Here is a 27,506-nt window from a genome sequence, read left to right as displayed (position 1 = left end):
TATGGGAACAGGGCGGGTACATGAAAGAAAGACTTGCATTTATATAGCGCCTTTCACTACCTCCCAAAATGCTGGGATTAGGATTACTGCTCGTGAGGAGGATAAACACCAACACGGACTGGTTGGGCTGAAGGATCTGTGCCTGTGTTGTAATTCTATTCTATTAACCTTGCATTTCACTGCAGATTGTTCCTATTCAGTCACTTTTAGCCGCAGTGCTGTGTAGTGGGGGGAGGGGGGTTATTGCAGAGCTCCCCCTGTAGACGGGCTCTGGGACTGTGTGTGAATGGGCGGGGCTAAATTGGCGGAAATAAGAAGTGGACGGTGATTTCCGCCTCCGGACAGAGTCCTGTTGCAAGGAGCAGCCAGGTGGGTGCGTGCGGCGCTGGGGCCGGGTGATTGACAGCTCCCGGGCACCGAGTCCCGGGGCCGGGTGATTGACAGCTCCCGGGCACCGAGTCCCGGGGCCGGGTGATTGACAGCTCCCGGGCACCGAGTCCCGGGGCCGGGTGATTGACAGCTCCCGGGCACCGAGTCCCGGGGCCGGGTGATTGACAGCTCCCGGGCACCGAGTCCCGGGGCCGGGTGATTGACAGCTCCCGGGCACCGAGTCCCGGGGCCGGGTGATTGACAGCTCCCGGGGACCGACTGTGGCCGCGCCGAGTCCCGGGGCGGCTTTCTTCGATCCATCGTGTTGCAAATCAAATGAGCGACACCCCAACTTGTACTTATCGTTGCAAAACCAAACAAAAAAATAGTTTTCTTTTTAAGAAGGTGTCCATTGATCAGCCTGTGCGAGAGCCGCTCTGTCGGGTGAAATGCGCGGGGGTTTGGGCCGGCGAGCGAGCAATGTCGCTCTGCTGGGTAATTGCACCCGTTTTAACGTGCACCCGACGCGCATCAACTCAGGTGGATCTTACCTGTTGTACTGAGCCCTTTGTCAACGGTTCCACCACCTTACTGAGCTGGTTGCACATTGCACTGCGTTGCAAAAGCTGCATTTTTATGCATGTCTGAATGTCCATTACCTAAACTGGGTGTACTAGTAACGGAGTTCAGCAGAATTCATCAGTAATGCATTGTATTTATTGACGCAGTGTAGTTAGATAATGTTTCTTCTCTTCCTCTCACCATGTGAAAGTGCCATTGTTTTAAATTTGATCAGATACTTTTCTTTTTTAATGTGTTTTGTTTGCCAGATGCTACAGTGATTGTAGTTTTATTTTGAATTGCCTCATTCTGTTAGAAAGCTATCATTGTGGTGGAAAATAACAACGCTGTTCTTATTTCTCTCTCTCCCTCCCCTTACTAAGAATGCTGTCCCTTTTAAAGAAACTGTATCTGACGGGATAGGGTTGGAGAGAGCTCTGCTCAGTAATCTTACTGCCATATTGATACAGACGAGCATTAACAGCCGATACTGCAGCAAGGTTGGTGTCTAGAAGCTTGTAAGTTAACTTATGAAGCTCTGGGTTACTTGGGCTGTCTGGATTGATATCAGTTCAATTCTTGTGATGTTGGCAAACTTCTTCCTGTCAGTAGGTATTACTCCAATAATAATTGTATAAAAGCAGCTTTCAAATGCTCTCCCATTCCTTTCCCATCTTTGAATCCCTCTCCCTTCTGTTGTATTTTCGCCATGAATTTTTTGTCTTCCTCACCAGCAATTTTCAGATTTGTTTTCTGGGTTTGCTCTCTGATCTGTAACTTTCTTTAATTTTGGGAATATTGACCTCCAATGACATTATTTGCACTATAGCTGTGATAAGTGTGGCAAGTTGCAGGATGTGTCTGTTGTGTAGCTTTTCAGTTCTGGTTTCTAGATGTTGGGTACTGCGAGTCCAGGACTGGTATATGTTGAATCTGTTGGACCGATAACACTGTCAGAAGAAAAGACAGTTTTCTTTTGTTGCTGTCCAGATTTCCCTTTGTATCCAAAAAAAATAGGAAAAAGTGAAAGATTCTGTTTCGAGGGTGTTTAAAATTCAGCAGAAGTTGAGTGAGAGCAATACTTAACTCTGGTTCCTGCCTCCAACCTCTGTTCAGAAGCTTCTAGCATTAGACAGGGAAGGATCTGCTGGTCTGATAGCCAATTCCAGGCTAAGGCAGGCAGGCCCCTTATTGACATGGGGGAGGGGGGGCTCCATAAACTGGCAGTGCCAAATCTGTATCTGTGCTGGGTTGTGCTGGGATTCAGTTCCATGAGTGCTGTCTCTTCCAGTACCTCACCCAATGGCTGTTCTTTCTTACTGTCAGCCTGAGCAGTGAGTATTGTTGACTCGTAACTGACCTGTGAATTGGTTTGGCAATCCATTCAGTTGTAACTAACTGCTGCAAAACCACACGGACTGCAGTGGTTCAAGAAGGCGGCCCGCCACCACCTTCTCTGGACAATGAAGGCCGGCCTTGCCAGCAACCCCCACATCCCAAGAATGAATTTTAAAATTTACACCAGGAGGGTGCAGATGATATCCCATTAGATCAGTCCCCATGTCAGTCGGAGGAAATGGCTCCTGGGCATCAGAGACTGTCTTTAAGACATCAGAGTCAGGTGGGGGAGGGAGAAAATATATATAATTCTCTGTTTGGAGCTCCAGCTGCAGAAGCAATCCAGTTCCTCGATGTCAGCCACGACTCTGGTAGCACCCGTGCCTGAATCAGGCAGCTGTGGGTGAAAATTTACCCCTTACTCCACTGCCCTTGTGCATGACGTTGATCAGCAGAAGTGAACGATAACATGGGAGGAATTTTTCTACATAAAATGGCTGCTCTTGGCCGGCCCCTAACCTGTCATTCTAAAACAACGAATGGTAATTAAGAGGAGCGACTGAGACATGTCCAACTTCTACCATCGTTGCCCTTCGACCAGCTGCAAAGAGACGTGTTAACGGTGCTGCTTCAGGAAATGTTGGTCAGCAGCAATGACCCGGGATTTGGATGTCTTGAGTTGGGGAGTTTGCTTGTCCAAGTCTTGAAGCAGTGCCCGATTGGACTCTGGTGCGATTGTGTTGTGAAGGTGTACATCATCCTTTCTGAACCCCACAATTAAATAGAATATTCTTTTCCCTAATGTATTGTAACCCATAGAAAATAGTTTCACTCAGACAAAGGTTAAATGCCCAGAAAGTTGTTGGCTCTAGTCGTCTGCAGTGACTATAATGAGATGTTCCTGTTCAACGAGAGTTGGCTCCAGATGGATGCATGCTTCTTTAGACCATAGAAATTGGATATACCAAACCACCACCCATTCCTGCTGTTATGGGGCAGTCAGCAATACCACAGCTGCCCCCTATTCACTGCCATTAGAAACTGGTAATGCTAACACCAATTTTAAAACCATAATCCTGATCCAAGCTTATGTTCCTTGATTTATTTGGATGGGTGCACTTTCGTCCGTACCAATATATCCAAAGGTGTGTCTCACGTTGACAGTGTTAAAAGATTGTTCGTTGGTATTTCATTCGGTCGCCACATGAGTAATTAGAAGAGAGATCACACGTACAACCTGTTTACTGTCTCGAGTTCTGACGCAAGCGTTTATCTACCAAGTTAATTGTACGTTTATTGGAGAACCTTTAACCCTCGAGGTCCCCTGGAGCATGCAGAGTCAATAGCAACCGTTTCATGTACAACGGTTGCTTGTAACCAGTTGTATTATGAAGTTGAACAGCTTGCCCTTGGCTGTCAGCCCAAGAGATGTTTTTTTTTTGTTGTTGCCTTTTTACAGAAGAACAAGTTGCTTTTACTGTGCCTCCCAATATTTTTCCCAAAGGTAGCTCATGGGGTACAGTTCAACTGGGGCTGATAACTCTCCGGTACCCGACCCAACTTTGTCCATGTGACCATTCTTCATGTTGCGAGCCTGGCCAGTGTATGCTGGTGGATTATTCAATCAGGGAGGTGGGAGATACTTTGTGTATCAAACACTGACATTTTTGTTCTTAAAAAAAGAAATTTCCTCAGCAGCTGCTGAGTGGGATGTTGCATGAATTAGAGCTTGTGGCCTTAAAGAGGTAAAGAAAAAATAAACTTGCACTTATAACGCCTTTCACGACCTCTGGATGACCTGGAGAACTTTACAGCCAATGAAGTACTTTTAACATGGCAGCCAATTTGCGCCCAAACAGCCATGAGATAATGGTCAGATAATTTGTTTGTGATGTTGGTTGAGGGATAAATATTGGCCTGGACATCGTAGTGAACTCTCCTGCTCTTCTTTGAATAGTGCCATAGGATTTTTTACACCCACCTGAGAGGGAAGACAGGTCCTCGGTTTAACGTCTCATCTGAAAGACGGCATCTCCGACAGTGCAGCACTCCCTCAGTACTGAACTGGAGTGTCAGCCTGGATTGTGTGCCCTGGAGCGCGGTTTGAACCCACGATTTTCTGACTCTGAGGCAAGAGGGCTACCAGTGAGTTCAGGTTTTATGCCAGGTTATGCAGTCACCCCTTAGAATAATGCATTGTGCATCACATGAAACGCGCGCTCTTTCAAAGGTCGGGCACGATGGGCCAAACGGCCTCCGTCTGTGCTGTAAGAGTCTGTGATGTGTTAACACCGTATCCTCCAGCTTAGTGAGCATTGCCACAGGGAGATCTGTCATCTTTTTATATATTAATGTTTCCCGTTTGATTCGACAGGGATATTTTTGGGAGATGGATAATATGGACTTGGTCACTGAGGACACTGGTAACCACTTGGATTGTGAGGACTACATGTTTCTCGAATCAGAGCATTCTGGCAAGGTTCTGGACGGACTCAACAGCCTCCGATTGAACAATGCTTTCTGCGACGTTATTTTGTGCTGCGATGGTCAGGAATTCCCGTGCCATCGCATTGTCCTCGCCTCCTTCAGCTCCTACTTTCGGGCCATGTTTTCCACGGACCTGGTGGAGTCCCGGCAGGAGCGGGTGGCCATAAACGGCGTGGAGCCGCAGATGGTGGGACTGTTGGTGTCCTACTCCTACACTGCCCGCGTGCTGGTCACCAGAGCCAACGTCCAGGCGCTGCTGGCAGCTGCCAACCTGTTGGATGTCATGCCTGTGCGTGAAGCGTGCTGCAAGTTCATGGAGAGGCAAATGGACGAAACCAACTGCGTGGGCATCCACTGCTTCGCAGAGGCCCATTCCTGCGTGGAGCTGCAGACCAAGAGCCTGGATTACATCCTGCATCATTTCAGTGTGGTTCACGCGCAGGAGGAGTTCCTCTCGCTCTCTGCGGAGAAGCTGACAGAGATTATTGCCAGCGATGACCTGAGCATCACGACGGAGGAAATGGTCTTCGAGGCTGTCATGCTCTGGTTGGAAAAGGATCAGTCGAGAAAACAGAACTTTGAGAAGGTAAAAGGATGTTCTTGTGTTCTGCTCTCTTCACATCTGGTAACTCAATAGAGGTATTTCAAATTTACAGAGAGTTGGGCCGGGGTCAATAGAAACAGTGGTTGAGGGGGCATGGATACAAGATTAAATGTAAAAGATTTAGGACAGAGAGCAGGAGAAACTTTTTATAAAGAAGGTTGTGAGTCTGTGCAATGTGGAGTTAGTGATTGAAGCAGAGACCATGTCAGCGTTTAATAGGTTAGATAGGTGATTGAAGGAAAAGGGGAATAAAGGGATGAGAGAACACGGGCCCAGGATTACTGCTCAAGTGGAGGATAAATACCAACACGGACTGGTTGGGCCAAATGGCCTGATTCTGTGCTGTAAATTAAATTAATTCTGTGCCATTCACGGTGCTGGAAATGTCATATTTCAGTATTTTGATCCCGTAGAATGAGTTGTTTGTAGATTAACTTCCAACAGCAGGAAAAGTTCATTGATCCTGCTCTGCCATTTCACTAGTTCTGTCAGTTTTTTAATCTCAGTTGCCTGCCCTTTCATCGATCTCGTGCCTTAGTGCAGTGCGTTTCCAGGTTCCCGCGGACATCTGCAGAAATCTCTTCTTAGGATTCGCTTTGAACTGTTTTTCTTCAAATGTCAGGTTATAAGCTATTCACACTAGCTGAAGGTTGTCAGGCCACAAATATATTGTGCCATGCTGCAATCGATTGTGTGATACTTCAAATAGGTTGAAATTTAATCCAATAAATCTGGTAACTTGTGGGCTGGAACCAGCAAAAAAAAAAGGACCATGAAGCTGTTGGATTGTCGTAAAAACCCAACTGGTTCACTGATGCCCTTTAGGGAAGATGTTTTCCACATCGTTCACCTGAGGAAGGAGGTAGCCTCCGAAAGCTTGTGAATTTAAAATAAAATTGCTGGACTATAACTTGGTGTTGTAAAATTGTTTACAGATGCCCTTTAGGGAAGAGAATCTGCCACCCTTACCCGGCCTAGCCTATACGTGACTCCAGTCCAATGTGATGCTTGGTGCCCTCTAAAGTGGCCTAGCAAACCACCAGGTTGTAAAGCAATCGTTACAAAAGATATCCCACAACCACCACCTTCAGGGCACCTAGGGCTGGGCAGTAAATACGGCCTTGCCAGTGCTGCCCACGTCAGAGAACAAATATCGAAAACCTTCCCAGTGAATGTAACTTTCCCTCCACATGGGTGCATTTGTGTAATATCCTGATGTGTGCACGGTAAAACGTGGTTGAAGACATGAAGCGTGTATCAGTTGAACAGCCAGCGTGTTCATGAGTTGACCTCGTTGAATAATAGAGTAAATGTGGCACCTGGGTATTCTGCAGCGAGTGACTCGCCTCCTGACTCCCCAAAGCCTTTCCACCATCAACAAGGCACAAGTCAGGAATGTGATGGAATACTCTCCACTTGCCTGGATGAGTGCAGCTCCAACAACACTCAAGAAGCTCGACACCATCCAAGATAAAGCAGCCCGCTTGATTGGCACCCCATCCACCACCCTAAACATTCACTCCCTTCACCACCGGCACACTGTGGCTGCAGTGTGTACCATCCACAGGATGCACTGCAGCAACTCGCCAAGGCTTCTTCGACAGCACCTCCCAAACCCGCGACCTCTACCACCTGGAAGAACAAAGGCAGCAGGCACATGGGAACAACACCACCTGCACGTTCCCCTCCAAGTCGCACACCATCCCGACTTGGAAATATATCGCTGTTCCTTCATCGTCGCTGGGTCAAAATCCTGGAACTCCCTTCCTAACAGCACTGTGGGAGAACCTTCACCACACGGAATGCAGCGATTCAAGAAGGCGGCTCACCACCACCTTCTCGAGGGCAATTAGGGATGGGCAATAAATGCTGGCCTCGCCAGTGACGCCCACATCCCATGAACAAATTTTTTAAAAAACCTATTGCAGGCTATAATCTGTGCAGCTGAACTGTGTGTGGCCTACTTGCTGTCTGACCTTCAGTGCGTGGGGTGGGTGCCGAGTATCGCAGCCTGTTATTCCTTTTATCAGTGGCAACTTTTCTTTGCAGTTGTGCATCAGTTGAGTAGATTTTACTCTAATAAATATACAGTGTGCTGAAGCCGCAACTGATGGTGATCCCAGCCTTAAATTTATTAAATGTGGTGTTTAAATATTAAAGGTTACTCGATCCACTGGGGCACAATAGACTAAGTGTGACCCTCCTCCTGTGTTCGTGATTTCTATAGTAATCCTTTTAAACGTTTCAACATGGCAGACGTCTCGGAAGAGGATGGATGTAAAAGAAGAATCTTGCGGAGAGTTGTTGCTGTGATTTAAGTTGCTGAACGCCTTCAAATCGTGCTCTAACTTTAAAACTGTTCACTTTTGTTACAGCTCGGGCCTGTGTTGGGTTACAGACCCGATGGCTTCAAAGTATAAACCTGTACACTAGTGTAATCAGTTTGCAGGTAGACTAATCAAATTACCAGAGGAGAGTTAATTGACTATTAGCCTATGTGCAGCTGGATTGTGCTGACATACAACTTAATAATGTTTCCGCATCAAAGCATTCAAACTCTGACTAAATTACCAGTATCCATGAGTCCTGTAAAAACAAAATAAAAAGTTACAAATGATTGCATCTTTCATAAATGGCAAATCTCTCTTTGTGATAAGAGATTGCATAGTTTTGGATTTCAACAAGTTTATTGTTCAAAAGCTTTTGTTTCATGTGTGCAAAATGTTTTTAAAAATCCTATTTAAAAATAGGCATACGAAAATCTGGAAAAAGAATAATTGCCTGATATCTAACCTAGCCCTACCCATGCATTACTTGCACACATGTCCTCTGGTTTTCACCTATCCTATCAATAAGAACGCAGTCTAGCCCTTTAACTGTTTTATATATCCGTCAAATCACCTGGGAATCTACACATCTCTAAAATGAAAAGAACCAAATTGTTAAACCTCTCTGAGTAACCAAGGGGTTTTAAGCTGGGAATCATTCTTGTGACCAGTTCTAATGTACTTCTATGTCTCTTCGACATTAATGTCTGGGCTTGTATTTCATAACAGAGGAATCTCCAGTGTCTGTGGTTTTTAGTACAATTTCTAAATCCTCTTTTAATTTACTAGGTTCTTTCCTCCCATCACTTTCCTTCCACGTCCCCTCCAATACATCAGTCAGTGTTCTCTCACCCCTCAACAGAAGGAAATGGTGATAGTATCAGATATTGTGACAATCTGATCACCGTATCAGATCACTGAGGCAGATAGTGAGGTAGTCACCACCAGCACATCAGGCATCGTGTTTCTAAGTGACATTAAGAGAACCCAGTAAATTACAGGATTTTGAAATTGTAATGGAGATGGTCAATGCTTCAGAAATTCTCAGTCCAGCAATTTTTCATTACCCAATTTTAAATTGTACACCTGGCAGCCTGACTGATCATCATGTAGCAACTGATGGATTTAAAATTGTTGATTTTGGTAATATCACACCCTCATTCCATTGAAATCAATGAGTAACACTGCCTGCTGCTCTTACCTCCTCCAGAGTTGGCACTGGAACCCCTCTCGGCCTGTTACAGCCATTTTAGCTGTTTGTTGTATCATTTTTTTTCCAACAAACTTGATCCACCACTTTCAAGCTAGCAATGGGGAGTGTGTTCAGTGCCAATTTGGCCTGGGATTTTGTTTATTTGTATAGGAAACTGCAGTAACTTTTTTTTCTTTTTTTAAAAAAAAACTCCTTTCAGATTTTGGAGCACATTCGACTGCCCTTAATTAGTCCTTATTACATCCATGACATCATCGAGTCACAGAGCATCATCCAGGAGTCTCTTCCTTGCCAGCGATTGATTTCCGAAGCCAAGGACTACCTCTTGTTACAAGACAGACGAGGGGAACTCTTCAGCTCCCGAACCCGCCCTCGCCGGTCGACTGGTGAGTACAGCAGCTATCAGACCATGTTTCTGTCACCTGATGCTTATTTAAGGAAGACTTGCATTTCTGTAGTGCCTTTCACGACCTTGGGATATCCCAAAGAACTTTACAGCCAAAGAAGTACTTTTGAAGTATAATCACTGTTGTAATGTAGGGAAATGTGGCAGCCAATTTGTGCCCAGCAAGATTCCACAAACAACAATGTGATAAGTGACCAGATGATCTGTTCTTTGTGATGTTGGTTGAGAGACAAATATTGGCCCAGGACACCGGGGAGAATTCCCGTGCTCTTCTTTGAAATAGTGGCTGTGAGAAGGTACGTGTTATGCTGAGGTGTTGCCATAGAAATCACTGTGGTGCGTTCACGATCCAGAGACTAATGGAATTTTTAAAACGTAGCTGAGTTATTATCGAACATTTTTCTTGCCCTTTTTAAATGTTTTATTCTAGAAAACTTTTTTTTTCTGCATCTAGATAACTTTTTTTTTCTGCTGCCTCCTTCCTTGAACACCCCCACCCAAGTATTTTGACCTCTTTTGTATTGCCCGACACGAGAACTCAAAGTACGGAACAAATGGTATCTGCTGGGCATAACCAGGCCGCTCCCTCTGACTGAGCAGGTTACAGTTTGTAATTGTGGTTTCTTCCTGTGTTACTGTGTTTCTTCTGAGGGAGATGAGCACCTTGGGTGCAAACTTGAGACTCCTATGCGATTTACCCTGCCCAGGCCAAAGATAGATAAATTGTAAGCTCCTGGATGTCAAAGTTAAATTTACAACCCGCTGTCCTTCAACTCATCAGATGTAGAGCCTATCTGTGCGATGGTCAAAGTGTGTCCAATTTGGTGCATCAGTTCTTAAAATAAACACCAAGTAACTGGCCCAAATGTACTTGTCAGCACTGTGTGAATTATGCAGGAGGATTCACATCCATCCTGTGTGTGTCCCCTCTTACAAGCACTGACTGCCTTCCCATGCAGCCTGGAATGGTCTGTGGTACTTGTGCTGTGTGGGGAAGAGTGTTAATGGACACTCCTTGTATTTGTCTCTTAATCTTTTTTTTTCCCCCCTTGCCCTCCCCATTTTGACAGTGAACGCATCTTGATATATACGGATAAACCTCAGTGAAAGGGAACGTACCAGCCGTGTCTGTGGGTAGAACTCTCGCCTCTGAGTCAAAAGGTCGTGGGCTCAAGTCCCACTCGAGACTTGAGCACATAATCTAGGCTGACGCTCCCGGCTGCACTGTCGGAGGTGCCATTGTTCAGATGAGACTTTAAACTGTGGCCCTGTTTGCCCCCTCAAGTGGACGTAAAAGATCCCACAGCCACTATTTTGAAGAAGAGCAGGGGAGTTCTCCCTGGTGTTCTGGCCAATATTTATCCCTCAATCAACATCACTAAAGCAGATTACCTGGTTATTATCACATTGCCGTTTGTGGGATCTTGCTGTGCGCAAATTGGCTGCTGTATTTCCTACATTACAACGGTGACTACACTTCAAAAAAAGTACTTAATTGGCTGTGAAGTGTTTTGTGACATCCTGTGGTCGTGAAAGGTGCTACATAAATGCAAGTTCTTTCCTACCAGCTGTAGGAGGTTGAACTTTCAAGCTTCACAGAATGGCACCTGCCATTTTCTGTTCCAGGTACAACTGAAGTGATAATTGCGGTTGGAGGGGAAGATGACAAAGTGGTTCTCCGCAGTGTGGAAAGTTTCGATCCCGTCGGCCGTCAGTGGAAGTGCCTTGCCTGTTTGCCATTTGCTGTTAGTAAACACGGACTGGTCGCATCAGGTATGGTTGACGTGCACCGTTACCCACAACAGTGTCTTTTTCACAGTAAGTGTGTGTATGTTCAGTCAAGATGAGTTTTGAATGTTTGTTTTGTCTTGGGGTTTCAGCGCACCTTTTAAAGGACGCTGAGGGAGTTGATGCCCTCTACAATGATGTTATATAGATATGGGGTCAAGATAGGCACCATATTAAATGGACAACTTCGATGTAATTGTGAAAGTCATTGTTTGTTTGTCAAATTCATGCAGAAGAAAAATAGTCACTGCTCTTCCCACCCCAAGTGTTCTCTTTCTCCCCTCTTGTCCTGTGGACTGCACCTTGTTTTGGGGTATGGTCCCACACGTCCATTCTTAAAAGATTATTCCTGCTGCAAAGTGTCACCGGGAGCTTGAAGCCTTTATTTGCCTTCCCATTGTTTTTAGTTCTGACAAACATGAGCCTCCTAACTGTAAATCATTGAGTATTTAAGTTTGAAGGATGTCCCTGAGCATTTTTAATCTGTAGTCTCTGCTTTCCGCTCAGTCTGTTAAATAATTGGATCTATTTATAGATACTGTAGAGGAAAGAATGGATGAAATGGGCCAATAAAAACTAAGTGACAGATGTTAAATTGAGGGCAGGCTTAATAAAACAGCTGCTCACATTCCTGTTCACTTAATATTTTGGAATGGCATGTGCGCGTCGATTCTCTAAAGACACTTCCATATAAAACCAGGGGCGCAATCTGGAACGGAGACTCTCCACCCCTTCCTCACCCTCTACCCCCACAGTCAGGTATCCTGTAATACTCACCTTGGCTCACACATGAAGAATAGTCACTTAGCAAAGTACTAGAGAGTGAGGATAGAACCTCGGTAAACGAGGAAAGCAAATTGACTTGTTTTTAATTGGTGCATCCTGTTGATGTACTCAAGTACTGGGCTGTTGTGAAACAGAGTTGTGAAGTTAGTTGCCTTATTATGCCTCCTCAGATACTGAAAATCTGCAGGCTTATAATCCTATATCATCCATTGCCAGCTTAGTTCAGTTGATAGCACTCTCGTGTGGTTTCCAGAACATTATGCTATAACTAAAGGGTAATTGTTAACTTGTGGTATGGTGTCCCATAAAGGCTGTAGGTTTCGGTTCTCAGGAAACTTCTCGCTATAGAAACTGCCCCTTTTTGTCATGAACACAAGTGAAATGTTTAGAGCGAAGCACAGATCCAACACTCGTGGTGAGAGCAGCTTCAGGAGACGTGCTGACCCCTGACCACAATATGGCATTTTCCAACACCTTTTTTGGAACTTGCTATGTAATTACCACAAGGCTTGCTTGGGCCTGTAAGTTTATCCCGAGAGGGGTAGCTGGATGTCATTGTCTGAAATGCTGGGTCATTGGGGAGTAGGGGTCGTTGGGTAGCAGGGGGTCACTGGGTGACATTGTCTGAAATGCTGGGTAATTGGACAATAACAGTCAATTCCCTTGCTTAGGTTCTACCCTTTACTTGGCCGGAGGGGAGTTTCCTGATGGTTCTGCGAGCAAAGAGATGTGGCGCTATGACCCGTGTTTTGATATGTGGCATGAGATGGCACCAATGAACGTGGCACGTTCTGAACTAGGTAATCACGTTTATCAAAAATCACTGTATCCCTCTTTAGGGCACATTATAGTATTTCTTAAAACTTTTAAAGTTCCCTGGCTTGGATTCCCACCCAGAAAACGAATTGATTCCCAGGACTGCTCAATACTCCAGCTTTTTTCCATCGTGTGTGTACATCTAGTGTGAGCTGAATGGTGCCTCCTGCAGGACAGGCATGGATAAACATCTGAGATGAGGGCAGTAGCCTCGCGAGCGAAGGCCAGAGGTTGGGAATGATTGTAGACACCAGGGATCTTTAGGACGTGGATGTGGTACCAAGGTGACTGGGTCAGGTCTTTAAAACCAGTTACCGATTAATGAGCCTAGACAGTGCTACCTGCGAACACTGGGTGCCAGGCGGGGGTTAAGTGACCCGGTGACCTCCAGAGTGCCCATGGCTTCGACTGGATAGAGGAAATGCCATCAAAAGGTGGATGAGCTAATCCTTGAATTAGACAGCGGCCTCCACGAATCTGCAAGGGGTGACGGAGCCGGAGTACAGAACAGGTCAATGAAAGAGCGACCGTGGACAGTCCCTCTAATGTGGGTTCATGTCCCCACGTTAGAGGTGAGGAGGACAGTCACGGGCTCTGATGATAGCTGGCTGATGTCCCAGCAGAAACAGTGGCGGAAGCAGAATCCACAATAGCTTTTAAAAGGAAAGTGGATAAATATTTGAATTTAGAAAAACTTTAAGGCCACGGAGAGTGCGGGGGAATGGGGTTAACTCTTTGAGAGAGCCAGCATGTGGTGTGATGGGCAACCTACAGGTCAATGAAGCTAAATTCTCAACAACCAATGCAAGCTGGTTTCTACAGTGAGCAATTATTCTCTTGCTGGGGTTTCCCCAGAACGTGATTTGATCTTTAGACGTGTTACAAGATCGGCTCCGATGGTGTCTGAGGACAGAGCTCCCTTCGTTGGTGGAAAACGGGTACCGCGACACTAGCTCATTGCACAGGTTGTCTCCAAGTTCTTTGTCTGTGTTTCACTTAGAGTCTTGGGCAGGGGAAGACTCCAGTTTAAATCTGTGCTACTGTGTATTTGCACACACCTCAAGTTGCTGATACTGACAGATCTGGATGTTCTGATTTTGGGATTAATGCACCAGTGAGACAACAAACGGACCTTTGCAAACCTTGGCCCACTGACCTCAAACCTGTTCACAATAGTGAGACTGAACCAGAGGAAATATTGAGAGCAGATTTTAGTAACAAATGCCTTTTCTTTTTCAAAAAAAAAAAGTAGTTTTGAATAAATTTTCCAGGAGCTGTAAACCCAGTGCTCGGCCTCTACCTGAAATAGAATCATAGAATTTTACAGGGCATTGGGCCCATCAAGCCTATTCTGGTTCTCTGAAACAGCTGTCCACTTAATCTCATCCCCATTTGTTTTTGTTATGCTTGCAAGAACTTTAGGGTCGAGGTGAGGTTATGTTTGGGCTGGAGAATAGAACGCTTTGTATTTTAGTTGTGCATTGATCACTCGCACTTACGAGTGTGGTGCAACTAAATGGAATAAAGCTCCCTGTACTATGCCTCATGAACACCCCTGCTGCAACATTGCCATTTCCACATCTGCAGTGCCTTGGCCTCTCTGGTTTGCCAACTCATTCTAGGTTTGCACTTTGGGCCACTGGGCTGTGACTGCACAAACTCCCTTTAATGTCGGATCCTCGTGGCCAGCTACCCTTGGGAGACTTTCATTCTATTGGGCTTTTTAAAATTAATTCCCAAGATTTAGGCATTGCTTATTGACCCATCCCTAGATGCCCTGAGAAGGTGGTGGTGGGCCGCTGCCTTAAACTGCTGGTAGTGGGTTTGATACAACTGAGATACTTGCTGGGCCACTTCAGAGGGCAGTTAAGAGTCAGCCACGTTGGTGTGGGACTGGAGTTACATATAGGCCAAGTAAGGACGGCAAGTTTCTTTCTTTAAAGGACATTAGTGAACCAGTTGGGATTTTACGACAATCCGACAGCTTCATGGTCACTTACTGATATCAGTTTTTTTTATTTCCAGATATTTTTATAAAAACAAATTTACATTCTCAAACTGCTACGATGGGATTTGAATTCACACACTCTCTAGATTACTAGTCCAGTAATATACTATGCTACCATACCCAGCTGGGCTAGTTTTGAACCTAGCTAATGGAGGTGAGAGTCCAGTGTATAAACCAACAATATCAGTCAGTGTACTTCCGTTGGTAATAAAGCTTGCGCAGTTTGTACAGCGCCCTGTTTGGTACGAGGAATTGCACTGATTATCTTTTCCCCCTCTGGCAGGCCTTGCCATGTTGGATGGCTTTGTTTTTGCTGTCGGAGGATGGGAAGGCTCATCCAGACTGGATTCTGTGGAGTGTTACAATCCACAAACAAACACCTGGCACTTCTTGGAATCCATGAAAATGGCAGTGACTAGCCCGGCTGTGGTGGCTCTCCATGGACTGTTGTATGTAGCAGGTAAAGATAAAGATAGCAAAATAATCCCGGCCACCTGTTTGACTCAGCAGTGATAAATATAACTGCGTTGTGAGGTAGTTAAAAGAAAGACTCTGATTTATATAGTGCCTTTCATGACCTCAGGACATCTCAATGCACTTAGTAGCCAATGAAATACTTTTGAAGTACAGTCACCGTTGTAATGTAGGAAATGCAGCAGCCAATTTACACACAAGATCCCACAAACGTAATCTACTGTTTCTCTCTTCTGATTGGAGGATGTTTGGGGTGAATTCCGTCAGGGGACCAGAAGGACCAATTTCCTGGCTCATCCCTTTTTTTGCGGTTGACTAGTGTTGGTTATTGTTAAGTTGTTGATCAAGTTTTGCCCCTTCTGGACAGAGTGGAGATAGTGTGGAGAGTTGAATGCAAAGCGACAACATGGGGGAGCTTGGACATCCGGCATCTTATGTTTGATGTTTCCATCTGCCCGTGGTCTTCCGGTTGCATTTATGCCCTTGGTCAACAGACAAGGACACATTTGAGCTCTCATTCTCCTAATGGAATTGAGTTGCTGATCTTGGCCAAGTTGTCGACTTTAGCATTGAGCAGCCATTGGAGGCTGAGGCTGTGGAGCGAGGGAATGCTCTAGAGCACCACTAATGGATGACGCAGGAATAGCATCAGTGCCTACAGTGGTGAATGGCACCAACCAGCCCGCCTTAGAGGTTGTTGGGGGTCGGGGGATGAGAAAAATGGCAAAAATTATTCAAATTTGTAGAAGTGGCCTTTATAAATGCCTCTCCAAAGTGCTTTATGCAATGAATTTTCTTTTTAGAAGTAGGTGACCTGTAACGCTAATTTTAAGGTTTGACTTTGCAGGAGGAGCTGTGCTGGAGGACGGTGATGGGATGGACCTGGTTCAGGTATACAATCCTAAAGCTAACGCCTGGTCTGAGGTGGCTCCCATGCAGATACCGCGCTCAGGGTCTGCTGCCTGTGTCCTCCAAGGAAAGATTTACGTCATTGGTAAGAAGTGAGAAAGAAAGACTTGCATTTAAACAGCGCCTTTCACGACCCCTGGACGTCCCAAAGTGCTCTACGGCCAATGAAGTACTTTTGAACTCGCACCATGTTCCGTTCACCCATCACCCCCTGTGCTTGCTGACCTACATTGGCTCCTGGTCGAGCAATGCCTTGCTTTTTAAAAAAAAATTCTCACCCTTGTGTTCAGATCCCTCCATGGCCTCGTCCCCTCCCTTTCTGTGTAGCCTACTCCAGCCCTACATCCCTCTGACATCTCTGCGCTCCTCCAATTCTGCACATTCCCAATTTTAATCGCTCCACCATTGGCGGCCATGCCTTCAGCTGCCTGGACCCTAAGCTCTGGAATTCCCTCCCTAAACCTCTCTGCCTCTCTCTCCTCCAAGACTCTCCTTAAAACCTACCTCTTTGACCAAGCGTGTCCTTATGTGGTTCAGTGTCAATTTTTGTCTGTTAATGCTCTTGTGAAGTGCCTTGGGATGTTTTACTACATTAAAGGTGCTTTATAACTGCAAGCTGTTGGAATTGAATTTAAATTCATAAATATGAATGCAGGAAGTGCATTTAAGTATGAACAAGAAAAATCAGCGTACAACCAACCTATCTAAACCCTCTGCATTCAGTGGCTTGTAATCTGAATTTGTACACATCTGATTGCTGTCTACACTTTGTCCCACCGTAATTAAGATTAGTTGCATTATAATCTTGTGGAGTGGTTACTGTGGAGGCCCCTTGTGTAAATGGAGCAGTCCCTTTATGACCAGCTGATGAAAGATTTGGAAAGAAATTTAATGTTGCCTGTCTACTTAAAAGACGGAGATAGAAATGTTTGGGGGGGGGGGGATGAATCTGGTAATGATTTAAGGTAATCGGCAAAAGAGCCAGAGGCGCCATGAGGAAACATTTTTTTACGCAGTGAGTTGTAATGATCTGGAATGCACTGCCTGAAAGGGTGTTGGAAGCAGATTCAATAGTAACTTTCAAAAGGGAATTGGATAAATACTTGAAGGAAAAAATTTACAGGGCTACGGGGAAAGAGCAGGGAAATGGGACTAATTGGATAGCTCTTTCAAAGAGCTGGCACAAGCATGATGGGCCTAATGGCCTCCTCCTGTGCAGTACCTGCTATATTTGTGCATTTTGTAAGTGGTGTTGGTTGGTTGCAGTCTGCAGGAGGTGTGTGTTTTTTATTCATTCTCTGGATGTGGGTGTTGCTGGCAAGGCCGGCATTTATTGCCTGTCCACTGTTGCCCTTGAGAAGGTGGTGGTGGGCTGCCTTCTTGAACCGCTGCAGTCTGTGTGGTGAAGTTGTTGGGTCATTCGCTTCGTATAAATATCCTTATTGGAGAACCACTCCAGAGGAATGGAACTGTAGATTTTAAGAACGGGCCATCAGGTTAAGGGAGCCGGGTTCAGTAAACACACTGGGAAGCTGCTCCTTGCCTTCACGTCTTCTATGCAATCGGATCTCCACATTGTAGAGTGGGACTTGGCACAAATGGTGCCCGGTGGAAAACTAACAGAACGGTAAGTGGGGGGATGGGGACAGTGGGGAACAGGGTATGCGTGTTTAGGAAGTGGCAATGAATCTGCAGAGTGTGTAAATTGGTGGATCTCCTCCCCAGGTGGCTGGCACGCCTCGACAGAGAACACTGACAAGGTGGAGCAGTACAACCCCAAGACCAACACATGGAGGATGTGCGCCCCCATGAACGAGAGACGCTACCGGCCGGGGGTGGCAGTGATCGATGGCAAGATATACGTGTTGGGAGGCGAAGAAGGATGGGATCGGTAGGTACAAGCAGTTAGCGGTGATAAGACGCTTTTTTAAAAATGTCCATTTTTAAACTGTACAGTGGACTGAGATAAACCTGGTGAACATAGGAACAGGAATAGACCGTTCAGCCTCTCGAGCCTGTTCCGCTATTCAATTAGATCATGGCTGATCTGTATCTTAACTCCATCTATCTGCCTTGGTTCTGTAACCATTAATACTATTGCCTAACAAAAATCTATCAATCTCGGTTTTGAAATTTTCAATTGACCCCCAGCCTCAACAGCTTTTTGGGGGAGAGAGTTCCAGATTTCCACTCCCCCTTTGTAAACTTGGAAGACTTGCTTAGTGTGTGTCTGACAATACTGAAATGGGATCATTCCAAGCTGCTGCACAGAAGGAGGCCATTCAGCCCATCTTGCCTGTGCTGGCTGTTTGAAAGAGTTATCCAATTATTCCCACTCCCCTGCTCTTTCCCCATAGCCCTGTAAATTTTTCCGTTGGTTTAAAACCATTTCTCTTCAGCAGCAACATAACGTGACCCAAGACTCAGCCCATAGTTTCATAATAACATTTTAATTTTTTTTATTTGTTCATGGGATGTGGCCGTCGCTGGCGACGCCGGCATTTATTGCCCACCCCTAATTGCCCTTGAGAAGGTGGTGGTGAGCCGCCTTCTTGAACTGCTGCAGTCCATGTGGTGAAGGTTCTCCCACAGTGCTGTTAGGAAGGGAGTTCCAGGATTTTGACCCAGCGACGATGAAGGAACGGCGATATATTTCCAAGTTGGGACGGTGTGTGACTTGGAGGGGAACGTGCAGGTGCTGTTGTTCCCATGTGCCTGCTGCTGTTGTCCTAGGTGGTAGAGGTCGCGGGTTTGGGAGGTGCTGTCGAAGAAGCCTTGACTAGTTGCTGCAGTGCATCCTGTGGATGGTGTACACTGTAGCCACGGTGTGCCGGTGGTGAAGGGAGTGAATGTTTAGGGTGGTGGATGAGGTGCCAATCAAGCGGGCTGCTTTGTCCTGGATGGTGTTGAGCTTCTTGAGTGTTGCTGGAGCTGCACTCACCCAGGCAAGTGGAGAGTATTCCATCACCCTCCTGACTTGTGCCTTGTAGATGGTGGAAAGGCTTTGGGGAGTCAGGAGGTGAGTCACTCGCCGCAGAATACCCAGCCTCTGACCTGCTCTTGCAGCCACGGTATTTATATGGCTGGTCCAGTTAAGCTTCTGGTCAATGGTGACCCCCAGGATGTTGATGGTGGGGGATTCAGCGATGGTAATGCCGTTGAATGTCAAGGGGAGGTGGTTAGACGCTCTCTTGTTGGAGATGGTCATTGCCTGGCACTTGTCTGACGCGAAAGTTACTTGCCACTTATCAGCCCAAGCCTGGATGTTGTCCAGGTCTTGCTGCATGTGGGCTCTGACTGCTTCGTTATTTGAGGGGTTGCGAATGGAACTGAACACCGTGCAATCGTCAGCGAACATCCCCATTTCTGATCTTATGATGGAGGGAAGGTCATTGATGAAGCAGCTGAAGATGGTCGGGCCCAGGACACTGCCCTGAGGAACTCCTGCAGCAATGCCCTGGGGTTGAGATGATTGGCCTCCAACAACCACTACCATCTTCCTTTGTGCTAGGTATGACTCCAGCCACTGGAGAGTTTTCCCCCTGATTCCCATTGACTTCAATTTTACTAGGGATCCTTGGTGCCACACTCTGTCAAATGCTGCCTTGATGTCAAGGGCAGTCACTCTCACCTCACCTCTGGAATTCAGCTCTTTTGTCCATGTTTGGACCAAGGCTGTAATGAGATCTGGAGCCGAGTGGCCCTGGCGGAACCCAAACTGAGCATCGGTGAGCAGGTTATTGGTGAGTAAGTGCCGCTTGATAGCACTGTCGATGACACCTTCCATCACTTTGCTGATGATTGAGAGTAGGCTGATGGGGCGGTAATTGGCCGGATTGGATTTGTCCTGCTTTTTGTGGACAGGACATACCTGGGCAATTTTCCACATTGTCTGGTAGATGCCAGTGTTGTAGCTGTACTGGAACAGCTTGGCTGGAGGCGCAGCTAGTTCTGGAGCACAAGTCTTCAGCACTATAGCTGGGATGTTGTCGGGGCCCATAGCCTTTGCTGTATCCAGTGCACTCAGCCGTTTCTTGATATCACCGTGGAGTGAATCGAATTGGCTGAAGACTGGCTTCTGCGATGGTGGGGATATCGGGAGAAGGCTGAGATGGATCATCCACTTGGCACTTCTGGCTGAAGATGGTTGCAAATGCTTCAGCCTTGTCTTTTGCACTCACGTGCTGGACTCCGCCATCATTGAGGATGGGGATGTTTACAGAGCCTCTTCCTCCAGTTAGTTGTTTAATTGTCCACCATCATTCATGACTGGATGTGGTAGGACTGCAGAGCTTTGATCTGATCCGTTGGTTGTGGAATCGCTTCGCTCTGTCCATAGCATGTTGTTTCCGCTATTTAGCATGCATATAGTCCTGAGTTGTAGCTTCACCAGGTTGGCACCTCATTTTTAGGTACACCTGGTGCTGCTCCTGGCATGCTCTTCTACACTCCTCATTGAACCAGGGTTGATCCCCTGGCTAATGGTAGAGTGAGTAATATGCCGGGCCATGAGGTTACAGATTGTGCTGGAATACAATTCTGCTGCTGCTGCTGATGGCCCACGGTGCCTCATGGTTGCCCAGTTTTGAGCTGCTAGATCTATTCTGAATCTATCCCATTTAGTACGGTGATAGTGTCACACAACACGTTGGATGGTATCCTCAGTTCAAAGACGGGACTTCGTCTCCATGAGGACAGTGCAATGGTCACTCCTACCAATACTGTCATGGACAGAAGCATTTGCGACAGGTAGATTGGTGAGGACGAGGTCAAGTAAGTTTTTCCCTCGTGTTGGTTCGCTCACCACCTGCCGCAGGCCCAGTCTGGCAGCTATGTCCTTCAGGACTCGGCCAACTCGGTCAGTAGTGGTGCTACCGAGTCACTTTTGGTGATGGACATTGAAGTCCCCCACCCAGAGTACATTCTGTGCCCTTGCTACCCTCAGTGCTTCCTCCAAGTGGTGCTTAACATGGAGGAGGACTGACTCATCATCTGAGGGAGGGTGGTAGGTGGTAATCAGCAGGAGGTTTCCTTGCCCATGTTTGACCTGATGCCATGAGATTTCATGAGGTTCAGAGTCAATGTTGAGGACTCCCAGGGCCGCTCCCTCCTGACTGTATATACCCAGAGATGGTGATGGAAGAGTCTGGGACGTTGGCTGAAAGGTATGATTTTGTGAGTATGGCTATGTCAGGCTGTTGCTTGACTAGTCTGTGGGACAGCTCTCCCAATTTTAGCACAAGTCCCCAGCTGTTAGTGAAGAGGACTTTGTCGGGTCGACTGGGCTTGGTTTGTCTTGTCTAGTGGTCCGATGCCGGGTGGTCTGTCCGGTTTTATTCTTTGACTTTTTTTTTAAGCGAGATTTTACAACTGAGTGGCTTGCTAGGCCATTTCAGAGGGCAATTAAGAATCAACCACGTTGCTGTGGGTTTGGAGTCACAAATCGGCCAGACTGGGTAAGGACGGCAGGTTTCCTTCCCTAAAGGGCATTAGTGAACCAGATGGGTTTTTATGACAATCCAGTAGTTTCATGGCCACCATTACTGATACTAGTATTTTAATTCCAGATTTTATTTAATTAATTGAATCTTAAATTCCCCAGCTGCCGTGGTGGAATTTGAATTCATGACTCCGGATGATTAGTCCAGGCCTCTGGATTACGAGTCCAGTAACATAACCACTATGCTACCGTCTAAACAATGCTGTAAGGGAATTTGTACTTTTGAATAGACCCTTGCACATTAAGGATTTGTTTTACAATTTGCTGGTTTGTTTATATTGGCATGATTGTATGTAGTAAGAGGGGTACATTTTTGGAAGTGCCAAGTTCTTGGACTTCTTTTACTTTAAGTTGGTGCTTGTTAATTAGATCTGTCCTAGTCGGCAAGTAATGAGCTTGTTATCCCCAATAGCTTTTTAAAAAAAGTCATTGCTTTAGAAACTTATGCTGGATAGATGTGAAGTCCACATCATCAGACCCAGCCAACCAAGCAATATAGTGCATGAGAATGAAGGTTGACTTCTGCACAAAGTGTTTGGAAATCCAGTCAGACTAAAAACCCAGGAAGAGAGAGAGGTGAGAAGCCGTGTCCTAATGTGTCATTCTTTGGCTCGGTGTCAGTTTGTGTCTGATTACGCTCCTGTGAAGCGCCTTGGGACAATTTATTACGTTGAAGACTCTATATAAATGCAAGTTGTTGCAGCAGAAGCATATCCTATTATAAAAAGGAAAGAGGCTCTGGAGAAGGTGCAAAAAAGGTTTACTAGGATGATGCCAGAACTGAGAGATTATAATTATCAGGAAAGATTGAGCAGGGCTGGGGCTCTTCTCTAGAAAAGAGAAGACCTGATAGGTGACCTGATAGAGGTCTTTAAGATTGTGAAAGGGTTTGATAGGGTAGTTGTAAAGAAGATGTTTCCACTTGTGGGGGAGACCAGAACTAGAGGTGATAAATATAAGAGCGTCACTAATAAATCCAATGGGGAATTTAGGAGAAACTTCTTTACACAGAGTGGATGGAATGTGGAACTCACTATCACAAGAAGTAGTTGAGGTGAATAGCACAAATGCATTTAAGGGGAAGCCAGATAAACACGAGGGAGAAAGGAATAGAAGGATATGCTGATAGGGTGAGATGAAATAAGGTGGGAGGAGGCTCGTGGAGCATAAACACCAGCACGGACCTGTTTGGCTGAATGGCCTGTTCCGCTGAATGACCTGTTCCTGTGCTGCACATTCTATGTAAACTCTTGGAGAAAGCACTTACTTGGCAGCTGACTTTGACCTATGTGGAGATGTTCGATAAATGCAAGAAAGGGACGACAGCTGCAGCATTCTTGAGATAGGTGCCAGCAAGCCAGTTCCAAAGCTACCAGATCCTGTTCCACCGGCTATATTTTGCAGTTGCTAAAACCAGTTCGGGTTACATGCTCTTGAGGGAGAGAAGAGGAGGACCAATCAGGTGGGAAGAAATGGGATTGACTGCTTGTAAAGTGACTGCATATAAGTCCGATTGTGTACTTGGTCAGTTGTTGAAATTTGATTTCATGTGTTGTCATGGAAACTTGGATCCACAAAGGTTGTTGATGATATTGGAGGAGTTCCAACTGAATCTAAAAGTGAATGGGCAGCTCCAGCCAGAAAGTCGCAGATGTTACTTTGTCAATCTGAGGCACTCATCATATTACTCAACTGAAGGAACAACTCTTTGATTTGAAGAAGCCTTCGGTACACCAGGAGGTGAAACTTGGAAAATACACGATAGAAACTTGATGGTCAGGGTATGACCAACTCCAGGCAGTCAGGGTATTGGATCCTTTTTGAGACTACATTTCTTTCACGGGAAAAAATAACTTTTAACGGTATCCCATAGGAGGAACTATTCTTAGATTATGGTGCCAAGTAACACTGCAAACAATTATGGTGAAATCCAAAAGGTTTGGACCTCTTGGAAATGTGCCACATCCCAACACTAGGGCTGGCCTGCACCAATTGCGTTGCCAATTTTGCAGTCGCAGAGCCAAGCTTTGGTGTTCAATAAATAGTATGGCTTGAAGCAAAAGTACTTTGGCCTTTCAATGGAATGGATATTTGACCCAACAGTAAAATTTGGGCAGAACAAGATGCCCTTGCAAAATTAATACTCTTCTGAAAAGTATCCAATATTTTAAAAATTACAGTTGAGAGCACATAAACATGTAGCTCACTTGGCAGTTCTGGCCTCTCGTGCCCGACTTCCTTCGCTCCACCATTGGCAGCCGGGCCTTCAGCTGCCTAAGCCCTAAGCTCTGGAATTCCCTCCCTAAACCTCTTCACCTCTCTCCCCTCCTTTTTAAGTTGCTCCTTAAAACCTACCTCTTTGGCCAAACTTTTGGTCGCCTGACCTAATATCGCCTCCTTTGGCTCAGTGTCAATTTTTTTTGTTTGATTACACTTCTGTGAAGTGCCTTGGGACGTTTTACTACATTAAAGGTGCTATATAAATGAGAGTTGTTCTTGTAAATGTGCCATAGAAACAGGATGGAGATGTTGCTAGGGGGCTGCAATGTTCAAATGCCCTTGGGGCACTAATTGGTACTTTTGGGAGGTGGGATCAGTGAACATGAGTGTAGTGAAGACAATTGAGCTGATCTTTTCAAGTCTAGTTTTACTTAACTATCATTCTTGAAGATCATGTAATAAAACCTCTGCTGCCTCTCAATTCACTGCACTACCTGTCCCATAGCAACTGTGATTGTAACCAAGGCTGTGACTGTGTTTTTCTTAAACTGCTTAAGCTGTCTGGTTAGCTGCTGAATTCTTTAGACTGTGCTAATTCTATTCCAGGTTTTCTTTAGTGCAAAGTGTAAACAAAGCCCAGTAATCTCTCCCTTATCGTTGATTGTCAATAATTCTTGTTTTCAGATACCATGACACCATTGAGCAGTACAGTGAAGAAATAGGCAAATGGGAGATATTTGGGGAGATGCTCACCAGCCGGAGTTGGTTAAGTTGTGTCTCTGTACAGATACAGAAAGATACCTGGCCCAGCCAACCAGCTGATCAAGAAGATTGTGTGGATTGATGTGAAAATCTCCCATCTCGTGCTCTGGAGATGTGCCATTGTCAGCAACCTTGTGTAACGGCTGTCGACAGCAATTGGCAGAATAAGAGTGTGTGAAATCTCCTCAGTTCTACCAGGTACGGGTTTATAGAAGTGCATTGAGGATTCATTTTCAACATTGCAACCTAGGCAGTAACCAGTTGGAACAGAACACAAACCCTTTTATAAAACTGCCCAGATTTCATTCCAACAGTTTCAATGGGATGAAAAGCAAGCGGTCTCTCCCTGGACAAGGGCGGGCAGGACAAGACTGTCTTTCTGGACGGGGGCAGACAGCTGGTTTCTCCCTGGATAAGGGGGCAGGTGGGACGGTCTCTCTCTGGACAAAGGGGCGGGCAGCCGGTCTCTCCAGATTACTACCCAGGCGGCAAAGTTTAAAAATCCCTCCGTGTTTCAAAAGAGCGCCCATGGGTCTAAGTATGTATCACGCAAGTCTCTAAAATAATCTTTTAATGGTACTAGTTATTGGACAATATGCTACAACTCTTTGCCTCCATTGAGAAGAGCTGCCCATATTTTCATGGTGGTGCCAACATTCTGGTTTAGGTATAGGGGGTTTCTCTTGTAATAAAGTAAATTATTCTTTTGGTGCAGTCATTCTCTACAAGGGGCTTTCTTTTTTTTCAACTGCCCTCCTTCCCGCTAACTTCATGAGTTATCGGGGCTGTTTACCTCCTCCACATTGAGATTTATTGTGTTCCAGTCCCTCTATCCTGCTCCTCATCGAATACGAACCTACTGGCAAGTGACTGTAACACTTCATAAAAATAATGAATGAGCTGTGATGTGGAAGATGCTATACAAGATGGAGGTGGTTCTTTCGTTGTATCTGATGAGTCAAACTTCCATTTTAAAAGCATTCAGGATATGTGTACAAATTCCTTCCTGCAGTAACGTCCAGATTCAGAAGGCTGGTATTCTACATGTTTTTGGTACTTGCAGATATTGAATATGTTCCCAAGTGTTAGTTTAATTGTTTTAATGAGGGTGAACCTACACCATTTAGACTACTGCAAGTTTACAGCTTGGGTTTAAAAACTCACTGCCTGTACAACAGAACCTTTAAAACCTTTTCTATCAGTTCAGGAAAAGCTTCAGTACCCCATATGTAAATAGGTTTCAGAAGTACTAAGAAAAGCCAGTTTGCCTATTGGGTGTTTGGTTCCTCTTGTGACAGTGAGATGTGCAATTATACATTGCAAACTGTTTGCAGTAAGTGCCCATGGCAAATACTGGGTGTTACTTGGCCAGAGTATCTTGCTGGTGAAGTGGTGAGATTGCTTTCTCACCTTATTGGTGACTAAGCAAACTTTTGCATAAAGACTGAGGATCCAAACTGTTCTGTTATCCAAGGATGGGAGAAAAATCATTTTGCCAATAGGTGACATCACACTTTATTTCTGGGCCACACTGACCAAGAATGGGTTGGGTTTGATCCCTGGGGCAGTAGTTAGGAATGCCCCAGTTGTTCCTAATACCCTTAGGTTAGGAAAGGATTAGACTGCTCTTTATCCAGTGGCCTCTTCTGGAAGCTTATGTGGCCAATTGATTGACAGCCAAACTCTCAGTTGGCCACAGCAGGATAGGCTACTTGTCACACACGAGTAATGGGCTGTTGGCATGAGGTACTGAATGACTAGTGCCCTGTGGAACTGTAAGGAGCTTGTACCTTCAGGGGAAAATCTTTGAATTGGGGGGTTTTTATGGCTTTGTTACAAGAATTGCTGCTGTGTAATTCTCTCCAACCCCTGTTTTGTGGTACTGTATAGTGTCAGCTAACTGAAATGGTACTTTATTCTCACTTATGGAAGGGTTGACAATTTGAGCAGTGTTGAGGCTTGACCAGTTTCAAAATTTCAAATACTGTAAATTCACATTTTAAAGGCTTCAGATTTTATTGCACTCAAATGATGCCGTGCTTAAAGGACTATATCATGAACTATGCAATAAGGATTTTATAGCAGAAACCTTGATGTATAACCCTATGGGTTTTTTAAAAAAAGAAAACCACTGCTTCTGTTCAAATGTGCAAGAATGCTTCATACCTCCAGTATATCCAAGTTATAACAAAGCTGTTAAATCATTTAACACATTAGACAAATGTATAATAAACTTGTATTTAAATTTAGTTTCATTGTTAATTGTCTATAGATGTTTGCAATCTATTTAACCCTGAGCTAAGCTTTCAACTCCCAGCAGCAAGCTCATTGGCTAATGAAACCCTCATCTGTGCCTTTGGAATAGTTGAGTCTGGAGGTAAGTGTTCGTGGTCTCTTGCCAAAGGCACAGCTGGACTACTTAGGCCACATGTGCTGGAATTACCTCCATTACCATGCTGCCTCTTATCCCTCTCTTTGGTCACCCTTCCTGTTTCCATTTTTTTTGATTATGGGATGTTTTTCTACTGCAGTATATAAATGAAAGTTCATGTCCCTCACCTTCACCAGCTGGCTTTCCTCCAGGACTAGCTATTAGGATGTAGATATCGCTTCCTTCATCTTGTTCTGCCATCTTAAACGAGGACACTGGTGAATAGTTTCTGGGAACTTGCTGTGCACAAATTAGCACCTCCATTTCTAAAGCAATTGGGTTGTAAAGTGCTTTGGGACATCTTAAGGAAAGCAGACATTATACAAATACAGGTTCTACTTTAACTTGCATTATGTTAAAACCAAACAAACACTGATGCTAATGTAGGTACCTAGCTGTGCTTCAATCACTAGTGTGGAGCCATTACCACAACTAGCATTTTCCACTCCAGCCATTCTGTTGAGCCCTGCTTTCTTGTCTGATTGCAGCTGTAAAAGCTAGTATTAG

At 45.4% G+C, this 27,506-nt stretch overlaps 1 protein-coding gene across 4 annotated transcripts; it reads left to right on the top strand.

Annotated features, from left to right (window-relative positions):
* The first annotated feature begins 344 nt into the window (after window positions 1-344).
* On the top strand, window positions 345-26,817 carry si:ch211-256e16.3 (kelch-like protein 20). Of its 4 annotated transcripts, none has more exons than XM_068003541.1 (10): window positions 345-369; window positions 1,314-1,430; window positions 4,643-5,341; window positions 9,099-9,285; window positions 10,932-11,123; window positions 12,551-12,679; window positions 14,987-15,163; window positions 16,025-16,171; window positions 17,812-17,977; window positions 24,491-26,817. In XM_068003541.1, the coding sequence occupies exons 3-10, from the start codon at window positions 4,658-4,660 to the stop codon at window positions 24,648-24,650; spliced, it is 1,842 nt and encodes a 613-aa protein (XP_067859642.1). In that variant the 5' UTR covers window positions 345-369; window positions 1,314-1,430; window positions 4,643-4,657; the 3' UTR covers window positions 24,651-26,817. The 4 variants fall into 4 exon arrangements, with proteins under 4 accessions (XP_067859642.1, XP_067859644.1, XP_067859643.1 ...); XM_068003542.1 differs by lacking the exon at window positions 345-369 and adding an exon at window positions 399-724; XM_068003543.1 differs by lacking the exon at window positions 1,314-1,430 and having other exon boundaries at window positions 346-369.
* The last annotated feature ends 689 nt before the right edge of the window (window positions 26,818-27,506 follow it).

The sequence above is a fragment of the Heptranchias perlo genome, chromosome 22, assembly GCF_035084215.1.
Source record: "Heptranchias perlo isolate sHepPer1 chromosome 22, sHepPer1.hap1, whole genome shotgun sequence".
Lineage (NCBI taxonomy): Eukaryota > Metazoa > Chordata > Chondrichthyes > Hexanchiformes > Hexanchidae > Heptranchias > Heptranchias perlo.
The sequence above is the reverse complement of the archived record's forward strand: the minus strand, read 5'-3'. Positions and strand labels throughout refer to the sequence as shown.

Coding starts and splice junctions, on each gene's coding strand:
- si:ch211-256e16.3 (XM_068003541.1), top strand. CDS start 4,658: ATGGATAATATGGACTTGGTCACTGAGGACACTGGTAACCACTTGGAT. Junction 5,342..9,098: donor GAAAACAGAACTTTGAGAAG/GTAAAAGGATGT, acceptor AACTCCTTTCAG/ATTTTGGAGCACATTCGACT. Junction 12,680..14,986: donor CGTGGCACGTTCTGAACTAG/GTAATCACGTTT, acceptor CCCCTCTGGCAG/GCCTTGCCATGTTGGATGGC.